Below are 10,837 nucleotides of genomic sequence, written 5' to 3' on the forward strand. Positions count from 1 at the left end.
CTTTTTTCTTTTTGTGAAACTTATTTTTTGCAGGTTCAGCTCCATACATTTCTAATATTGACAAACTGACAATCTATCAGGAACTGAAATAGCATTAATTTAATTTAACTTTCAACATATCGTGGAAGTTATTTTTTCTTATGTACAGTTTCAAAGGGCAATAATGACCAATTGTTAAGAAAAATAGTATAAAATAATTCTGCACTTACCGCTCCAAAAGATAAATTCATTGTGATAAACATTGAAAATCTATAGCACTGAATAGTTTCCATGTTTATTCTGATTTAATATTTTCAAAAATTCTGTTGGCATTGAAATGCATTAAAAAGTAAGTTTGCCAAAATTTTGGTGGAAAGAAACCATTGCTTTCAAACAAATCTAGTGAGATGTGTCAAGGTGAGAATACATCTGCAATTTCTATTAATCTTAGCCTCTTGGTATACCAAGTCTTCAAAAGTGGCCCAAAGCAAATTTTTATCTCTTCTCTATGCAGCCACTGGCTGCCTTTCCAAATCAATATATGAATTGAATGATGCTGTCATGTAATGTGGGATAGATTTATCTTACTGCAAAGGACAGTGCATACTTCAAAAGAGTAAAAGCTCACAGGAGTGACAATGTATAAACTATGAAAAGTCATTTTATAAGGAGGTTCAGATTAAAAACCGAAGAATCTTTTAGGCATCTGATCAGGGTGGCCTATGGTAAAATGTGTTGCAGGATCAGGCAGTAAGTGTGGTGAAACCCATCTTGACATTGAGATCAATTCACTCCAAACTTATTCTTTCCGCATGCTGCTTGGTATTCACTCGCCTATCTGTACAGTTTGTGTGGTGTCTATTGGCTATGTGTTCAGTTGTGGTTTTTATGATTTCCGTAAAGGCCATTAAGTATATAAAAAGAAATTCAAAGACACAGTGATTAACTAACAGAATGGCACCACAAGATTTCACATTTTTAAACAAGTAAAAACTGCTGTATATATATATTAAATGAGCAAGCACCACTGACTTAACACTATTGACTGTCAAAACGTAGGGTGGGAATCTCCCAGCCTTGAACGAAACAGGTAATAGAAGGTTAGTTAGGAAAATCTGGTGAGATCAATGTAATGAGATTCTCAACATCAAAAAAAAGAAAATCTCAATTTTTCACCAAGTTTGGAATGGTGAGACAAGAAACTCACTAATAGCAGTAAGAGACACATTTCTCTCATTAGCATCGCACTGTGGAGAGAAGCTAAACAATCACAAAGCCAGGCACCTTGTCATTGTTGTCAGTAGGGATCAGTCAAGGTATAGTTACGTGATTGTACATCACCAGGTTACATCAACGTCACACTGACAGCATGTGCTAGCAGCTTACATGACAAACATACTGCAAATGCTTCATCCAAATGAGCATGTCTCATAGTCTAAGAGGCATAGTCATCAGTCAAGTCAAGGAGTCTGACATCATTCAGGAGGGGAGAAAGTGAGAAATGCAGATGCTGGAGATCAGAGTCGAGAATGTGGTGCTGGAAAAGCACAGTCAACATGGTTTCGTCAAGGGCAGGTCATGTCTCACAAACCTCATTGAGTTTTTTGAAAATGTGACCAAGCATGTAGATGAGGGTAGGGCAGTTGACGTGGTATACATGGACTTCAGTAAACCCTTTGATAGGGTTCCACATGGTAGGCTGTTGGAGAAAATGCAGAGGCATGGGATTGAGGGTGATTTATCAGTTTGGATTAGAAACTGGCTTTCTGAAAGAAGGCAACGAGTGGTGATTGATGGAAAATATTCAGCCTGGAGTCCGGTTACTAATGGTGTGCCAGAAGGATCTGTTTTGGGACCACTGCTGTTTGTCACTTTTATAAATGACGCTGGCATAGGTGGATGGATTCATAAATTTGCAGATGACACTAAAGTCGGTGGAGAAGTGGACAGTGTGGAAGAATGTTACAAGTTGCAGGGGGACTTGGGCTGCAGATTTAGGCTGAGCGGTAGTAAATGGAGTTTAATGCAGCTAAATGTGAGGTGATGCATTTTGGGAAGAATAACAGGAAGGCAGAATGCTGGGTCAACAGAAAGATTCTTGGTAGTGCAGCGGGATCTTGGAGTCCATGAACATAGAATCCTGAAAGTTGCCACCCAGGTTGATAGTGCTGTTAAGAAGGCATACGGTGTGTTAAGTTTCATTGGCAGTGGGATTTAGTTCCGGAACCGCAATATCATGCTGCAACTATACAAATCACTTGTGCGGCCACACTTGGAATATTGTGTACATTCTGGATTCTGTACTTCAAGAAGGATGTGGAAGCATTGGAAAGGAGGAGAGTGCAGAGGAGATTTTCCAGGATGTTGCCTGGTCTGGAGGGAAGGTCTTATGAGGAAAGGCTGAGAGACTTGGGTCTGTTCTCATTGGAAAGGAGAATGTTTAGAGGGGATTTGATAGAGACATACAAGATGATCAGAGGATTAGATAGGGTAGACAGTGAGAGTCTTTTTCCTAGGATGATGACGTCAGCGTGTACGAGAGGGCATAACTACAAATTGAGGGGTGATAGATTTAAGACAGATGTCAAATGCAGGTTCTTTATTCAGAGAGTGGTAAGGGCATGGAATGCCCTACCTGCTAATGTAGTAAACTCAGCCACATTAGGGAGATTTAAACAATCCTTGGATAAGCATATGGATGATGATGGGATACTGAGGGGACGAGCTGAGAATAGTTCACAGGTCTGCTCAATATCGAGGGCCGAAGAGCCTGTTCTGTGCTGTATTGTTCTATGTTCTATGTTCTATCTGTTTGCAGCTGGTTTGTAGCAAAATGGTAGTGGTATTAAAAGCCAATTTATCTTTCCTCCTTTTGCAGACAGGTACTTCATGGGGAATAAAAACTCACACTTGTAAATGCATTGTTAATTTTCATTATCGCCTATTTGATCAATCTTTGTTGTTTATTTAAAATTCAAATTCATTGTACCAGAATTTTGAATGCTTGGAACATGAGTTTATCCATATACTCAGGGCTTGTATATGGGTTCCAATATCAACTAAAATTGCTATATCAAACAATCTATGAAATGAATTTTGCAACACTGAACCAACTCTATGAATCAATACTTAATTATAAGTTCATTGGTTTAACTTCCATAATGAATTAAATGATATCCATTCTCAAGATTTTGCCAGAACAAATAGGAAAATTTTGCAAACCAAAAGTGCAGAAATTAATTCTTGAGCTGTTGAAATCCATTGCTGCCTATAAATAGTTGCAGTTCAATCTAATCACATTGAATTCATATTTCAGCTTCAGGAGAGTTATGATTAATCTTGGAGATGAAAAAATCTAAAAATATTCCTTTCAGTGTTACTCACATAATTTGCTTGAATATCTGTGTGATTCCATTCCAATCCATCATCAAGCACAGTTAGCACAATTCCTTTGCCTGTTATTCCCTTCTTCCACACAGGGATAACATGAAGGTCTAGTTTCGGGAGCATTGATGAAGTCCTTGTATCTTGCTTTAGATGGAAGAATATATAAAACGTAATAAGATTTTGAATGCATTTTTAATAACAAGTGCATCTCTAAAAGATGAACTTTGTTTTGAAGCTAAGAGCTTTGAGCAGCAAACAATTAATTTAGTAGATGAATAATTCAATGTGGGTGGTTGTTGAGAACTCTGGTGAATCATAGCTAACACAAATATAACCCTGTCTCTGCAGAAATTACTGGCAATCCATGACTCATCTTATGTTGTACTGTCAGCAGGATCTGTAGGGACTGCTCTTTGAAATATATGATCCTTTCTTTCCCATTGGAGTATATTATGGACTTTCTTTACACTCAATAAGTAATCAGTTCTCTTTTATCCCTATTGTTTCAGGCTATTGCACGTTATTGGAGTTGCAGGATGCATTTGATTGAATTTCTAAAATACCTGAAAGTACTAATCATTGTTCTGTAAAGCATTTTGAGGTATGCAAACAAAACTAAAAGCTTTCATTGCTCCTGCACCTGCATTTTTTCAATTTTTTTTAATGCTTAATGGTTCGCCAACATTAATGTATGAGTTTTTAAGTCTCAATATAATTTCCAGAAGATACCCAAAGCATAACCAAACAGACTCTGTATATAGACAAAAGTTACAATCACAATCAGAAAAAGACAGAACTATTTGCTGTGAAAAAGGAAGTATCATACTGGTGCAATAAAGTTACTCCACTGGATAAGGTTTGAAGAACAGTGACAAAACAGTATATAGCAGTAAGTTCTCCAAATCCATGGCAGTTGCAAGGTAAAAGGTAAAGTCACCATAGACCTACTGGACCGTGGAGCTGTTGTCTCATTAGACAGAGAGATGACTCAAGTTTAACAGAAGGGTCACCATGCTTCAGGCAAAGGGAGAAGTTGAGAAGGAGAGTCCTTCATGGTTTCCTCAACCAGTGCAAGAAACAAGCCTGTGCCATTCACTTTGTATCCCAAATTGATTCCTAGTGGCAAGAGACATTGCCAGTCATTACAATATTTCAGAAGAAATACCAGCTTTTGCTTGGATGTCCAATGGGGTGTTCTGTCTCAGAGAACACTTTATGGATGTTATAGCCAATAAACAAAATACTGTTCACTGGTATTGCTGAAATAGAGCTTGTAATTAAATTGTATTCCTGGTCAACATCAGGGAACCAAAACAAGTTATAAGTGAAGCAGAGGACAACAATTTTTTAAGCATAGTGATGAAATTTGCATTTTTTTTGCCTAAGACTGAGTTGTGTTGAATTTTTTGGAAGGATTTCCAACACCAGCCCTAGCAGGTTTTCTCTCCATATCTCACCAAACCTCATTAATTACTTACCTCAGCCCTATAGCAGCTCTCCTATCCAATTATAACCCCATTTTACCACATGAGAAGATTTATAGAACAACCCACAACTCAGAGGATAGCTTAAAATTCACTGGCATCGCTTGCACCCACACCATCTTTAAAAACCGCATTGTGCTTCTAGATGAGCACTGTCAGTCCAGAGCTGCTTTACACAGTTCCTGGTACTTGCCCAGGACATTGCAGATAGGGGGAATCCTCATGCTGCTTTGTGAGAAGGGTTCTGGAGCTTCTGCTGGATGGGATGACACAGAGGCAGGACTTACAACATAAGACCAAGCCAGCCTGGTCCAAGGATGCCACGTGGTTCAATGCAATTATGGTCATCTGGAGAAATGCACAGAGCTGACAGAAATAGGGTAATTACCTTCTTCACTCTGGCAGCGTAAACGTCACCTTTTCTAGCATTGCACATTCAATCTGTCTCTGCTACTGTACTCACCTCCCAGCAAGACTCAACACTCAAACACTCTCACCATTGCCTGCAGAAACTTTCCTCACTTGCTTTGCCCTACAACTGCCCTGCATGCCCTCTATGTTGTTTACTCATTCACACACAAAACGTAACGGCTGTACCACCCACCTTCATCTCCCTTAACACTTGCCCCTCTCTCATCCCAGAAGAAAAACAGCCCACAATATGGTAGAAAGGGTCAAGATGGTGGTGATTTGCCTGACATTCAGCCATCATCCCTTAAGTGAAGAGCATCCTGACTCTGACAGCGCCATTGGCTGACCAACAGCTTCCAATCACCTGGACTGTTATTGGAGACTGCCTTTGATTCAGTGTGCCAATACCCTCTTGATTTGACTGAAGCCTGCTGACAACCATGACCAGCTTATTAACTTTGTGTCTGCCCAAAACAGCAAGGCAAGATAGAGGTAATATGTGCTTGGTATCTCTACCTGAGGGATTAAAGCACAAAAAGACATGGCAAATCAATGCTCTGCTGGGAGCATCGAATAGGCTCAGAGTAAGTGAGCAGTTCTACAGCATGAGAGGAGCCAAGGCATGCAGCCAAATCAGTCCACGTGCTGGGTGTGCATCCTTGAGTGCACAGTATCTTTGCAGAGGCATTATAATGAGAGTGGAGGGTGCAGCCTAAGGTGTTGCATTTAAATACAGAGGCATCATGAAAATGGAGTGGAGATGTGCCATGAGGCTGGCATATATTGGATCCCAATGTCTATGAAAATGGTGTGTGTGTGTGAATGCGTGCGGACAGTGTCCATGGTACATGTTGGTACCTCGTGTTCAATATGAAGATCCTTCAATTCAAGTGACAAGCTAAATTCACCAGGTACCCTCTCATTGACTTCTCTCAATATCTAACTTGTTCGGCAAGTTTGGTAAGGTAGAAAGCAGAATATGAATGAGGGGAGTTGGCATGTCATCGAGGTGTTTTATAAACAATAATCCTCCTCTCTCGGCAATTCACAGTTGCCCAACAAAACATGTGTCTCACCACTTGGCAATGCATAAAAAATGCAGTGCGATGCTGTCAATATCAAGTTAGGCCTCACAAGACTTCTCATCCAACTCTGCCGCAAATCTCACCATCGCCCACATCAGACAAACCCCGAGGAGATTCCACCCAAAGTATACAACAGCTTGGAATTATAAAACCTATTTTATGAAATAGTGCCTATCTCATATTTGTGGTCAACAAAACTGTATGGATTTTAAAATGGGACCTTGAATGCTGAAGTCAAAGGAATGCATTTGACAGATAGTACTGCTGAACTAAGTCAAAAATGATTGGATCAGCAATATCTAAGCATAGAGTCCTTGAACAAATACAAGAAGAAGTGAATAAGCTGACTATGAGCAGAGAGATGACATATCATTAGTTACGTTAACAAAAAAAGTTACAAAAGTTTGGCATTACAGAATTGAATATTCATGAAACAAGACACAGTTTGTTGAAGCTTTTCATCTTGCACTCAACAGGATATTTTCCAAGAATACAAATTCAAGGGGAAAACCAACATTTATACAGCATGAGAGGAGAGTGCTGAGTGGTTGGCAAGTGGATTCTGATTGATAGAGACATTGCCATGCTGAATACATCAATAAATGATGATTGACAATTAACTACCAAGCTTTGGTTAAATTTTAAATTGGAGAATTGATTCTGATTGTTGAGAGCATTATCTTGAGAAATGAATTGGTGAACGTTGTCACCAATTTTACTGAGTTGAAACAGGTATGGGTGCAGTGCCTCTGACAAAAAACAAAATATATCCTTATTGCTAAAAAAAGGGAAGTTGTTGTGATTATTACTTTTTGGGAATACTGAGGAGTTAATTTTGACATTTTACTCATTCATGGAATTTGGGTGTCACGGAGTGAATGTTCTGCTGATGCTCCTACATCTGATGACCTACATTTTGTGGAGGCAATGGGTGTCTATGTCACTGACTAAAGAGACATCAAGAGCTCCCACATTGTCTCTTGCCAGATCTTTCATAATTCAGGACTGCAGTAGGCCTTCCAGAAAACACTGATGGCCAATCAGAGATTGGCAACTCTTCTATGATCAGCAGTGGGAAGGTGGTGGCTGCTTCAGGTACGAACCCCACCCAAAGCCTCAAACCAAAGCAAACTAGCGACAAGTGAGTGATTGCAGAATTGCAGATGAGAAACAAACACAGAAAAGTCTAGAGAAAGTCTAGGGTGGAAGGAAAAATGGGGTTAACATTTCAAGTCTGGTATGACTCTTCAGAAAAGAAAGGTTTGGAAAATAGGTTCCTTTATTTTACATTTTTGACCGAGACCAAAGAAGAGCAAGCCGGCAGATAGTGTAGAGGTCCAGTGCAAAAGACGAAGGAGTTGTCAATAGTGGAGAAAGAAGAAATGAGGTAAATTAAGGTGTAAAAGAGTGTGGATTGGTCCCCTCTACACATAGCAAAGTCAACAAAGCATAAATATGACGCAGCTGAAGGTAAGGGAGAATGTAAGAAATCTAGAGAACAGACATAATGTGATCAGTTTCTGGAGTTATTGAATTCAATGTTAACATTTTGAGGCTGTAAAGTGAAAAATGAGTTGTCATTCGCAGAATTTGCATTGTGTGAAGACTAGTGGGACAAGTAGAACCTTATTGATGTTCTCATAAGGAGGGAAGAGGTGAGGGCAGAAGTATGAGAAATGGTCAGAGATGGCTGAAAGCCCTGCCAGCCACAATGATGGAGAATCCTCGGTTGAGGAGAAAGGAGGTCATGTCAGAGCAGCCCGGTGGAAGGTAGCTTCATTAGAACACATAAGATTGAGATGGAGAAATTGGGAGAACAGAATTAAATCCTTGCAGGAGTTAGGGTATGAGGTGGGCAGTCGATGTAACTGTGGGAGTCGGTGGGCTTGGAATGTATAATGGTACACAGTCTACTCTCAGAAATGAAAAATGTGAAGGGAAGGAAATCAAGCTGTCAGCTGTTATTTGCAATAAATATTTAACTGGACACTGTTTTACTGCAACTAATCAGAGAACTTACCAGATACCATTGCTGATTCCACATGGGATCAGTAAACATTTTCTCTGCCATACAATCTCTACAGTCCCTTACTGGAGACCGCTTACTTCTTTGCTTTTCGTACTGTTGTTCTGCCCAAGATACCTACAGTTAAGCCACACACAAGAACAGCACTAGCGTGATTAAGCCCACAATTTGTGGTTTGTTACATTATTCATATGTAATGTGACACAAAAAGGATACAAAATATTGAAATGTTGTTTATGCTTTTGTTAAAAAAATTGAGATTAAAGTCCTTCTCATTATTATTTACACGTTAATACTAGAAACATATGAGCAAAATATTTCCTCGCAAAACAACGGCCTCACTTTAACTTTATAAACTCTAAATTTTCTTTTTGACAAGCTGATATAGTTACTGACACAATCCTTTAGAGCGAGTATTTGACTTTCTTTAATGGAACAGGACTGTTAAGTTATCAGTTAGTCTAAATGTTTATTAATTACTTCTTTTCTGTCAATTTCCCTCTGAATGTTTTTCATATACCCGCTGAAGGTGGTAATTCATGTTGGTGTACCATTTCACTGGGATACTGGTCTGTGGTACATTTCACAACATTCATTCTTGATGTATGAACATGTATAATAGAAGGATACTGTTGCAAAGCTCCACTACATGTGAGGATTATGCCACAGCATCTGTATTATTGTGTTATAGTCTGACACAAACCTTTAATTCCATGTAGTTAGATACCACATTGAGAACAGGCTATAGGAAATAAACTGTCACAGCTCAACGTAATTCTTGATTTTCCTATGTCCAATAAGTGTACACCCATTCTACATCCTCACTAGCAGTTAGGATTCTGAACCTTATTTAATTTATATTCTCCATTCCATAAAGAGAAGCAGCTTATTCAATGACTTTCGATGGAATGAAAATTAGACAGATTCCACAGGAATGGATAAACTGTTCTCACCAGATTCCAGACCTTGAAGTGAAGCTGAATATTTAGTTTGAAAAGTGAGGACAAAAACTAGTTTGATTTATATTTAATGGGAATTGTTGCAGAACAGGAAATATTAAGTTGTACATGGATTTTATCCCGTAAACTCACTATTAATGATTTTACTTAAATTGTTAAAAAGTACCAACTGTCATGTTTCGTTTAATATTTTTAGAATGTGTCATACCCGTTCATCTTCAAACAATCTTTTCGTAAAGTGATCAGCACTTCTTCGAGATCTTCGTGGATGAATTTTGTGTCTGAGTAGATAATGGTTTTGAAGTGTTCCAATCTAATCAGGTAGAGATTAAAGAGAATGTTCATCATAAATGAAAACATTAAAATGACATAAAGGTAGTCATAAAAATCGTTCTTACTGTAATATCTCCTGAGTTCTCAAGATTTTGCCTTTGGATTTGAAAATACCACTTTATTATTTAAGAAGGAAGAATGGAACCTCAGAACTACAGATAGTTTAGTCCAACACCAGTTGTGGGAATGTTACTGAAATTTACCTTCAGAGACAATGGGAAGAACCTTTCCCATGGAGCCCCTGTTGGTTCAGTGAAGTCATTTCAGGTTGGGAACTTGACCAATTAAGGCAAAAGTGAGGACTGCTGATGCTGGAAAAGCACAGCAGATCAGGCAGCATCCGAAGAGTAGGAAAATTGATATTTCAAGCAAAAGCCCTAGTCCTGATGAAGGGCTTTTGCCCGAAACATTGATTTTGCTGCTCCTCGGATGTTGTCTGACCTACTGTGCTTTTCCAGCACCACTCTGATCTAGACTTGACCAATTAAACTGAGTGCCTTGCTATTGCACTTTCCCAGATCAAATTTATAAAATCATGAGGGGCATGGATAGGATAAATAGACAAAGAGTTTTCCTTGGGGGTGGAGGAGTCCAGAACTAAAGGGCATAGGTTTAGGGTGAGAGGGGAAAGTTATAAAAGAGCCCTAAGGGGTAATGTTTTCATGCACAGGGTGGTACATGTATGGAATGAGCTGCCAGAGGAAGTGGTAGAGGCTAGTACAATTGCAACATTTAAAAGGCATCTGGATGAGCATATGAATAGGAAGGGTTTGGAGGGATATGGGCTGGATGCTGGCAGGTCAGACTAGATTGGGTTGGGATATCTGGTCAGCATGGACGGGTTGGACCAAAGGGTCTGTTTCTGTGCTGTACATCTCTATGACTCTAAATTAATTAAAGTTCAGCCACTATGTTTCCTGACTACAGAATAGGGGACAGTCATTTAAAACTGAGATGTGAAGGCGCCTCCGCCATATCTGCTTCCAGGAGGACCAGTTCCACCATAGAACACACCAGATGGCCTCCTTCTTTAGATACCGCAATTTCCCTTCCCACGTGGTTAAAGATGCCCTCCAACGCATCTCGTCCACATCCCGCACCTCCGCCCTCAGACCCAACCCCCCCAACCGCAACAAGGACAGAACGCCCCTGGGGCTCACCTTCCACCCTACC

At 39.6% G+C, this 10,837-nt stretch overlaps 1 protein-coding gene across 1 annotated transcript in view; it reads right to left on the reverse strand.

The window, feature by feature from the left end:
• Positions 1-10,837, reverse strand: part of pcsk1 (proprotein convertase subtilisin/kexin type 1) — a 78,907-nt gene that overhangs the window by 52,500 nt on the left and 15,570 nt on the right. Inside the window, exons 2-4 of the mRNA XM_043709690.1 lie at positions 9,540-9,644; positions 8,367-8,489; positions 3,364-3,510 (exon numbers count right to left, since the gene is read on the reverse strand). Coding sequence (XP_043565625.1) covers positions 3,364-3,510; positions 8,367-8,489; positions 9,540-9,644 — 375 coding nt within the window. The remainder of the gene's footprint in view (positions 1-3,363; positions 3,511-8,366; positions 8,490-9,539; positions 9,645-10,837) is intronic.

This window comes from Chiloscyllium plagiosum, chromosome 2 (assembly GCF_004010195.1).
Source record: "Chiloscyllium plagiosum isolate BGI_BamShark_2017 chromosome 2, ASM401019v2, whole genome shotgun sequence".
NCBI classification, from domain to species: Eukaryota; Metazoa; Chordata; class Chondrichthyes; order Orectolobiformes; family Hemiscylliidae; genus Chiloscyllium; species Chiloscyllium plagiosum.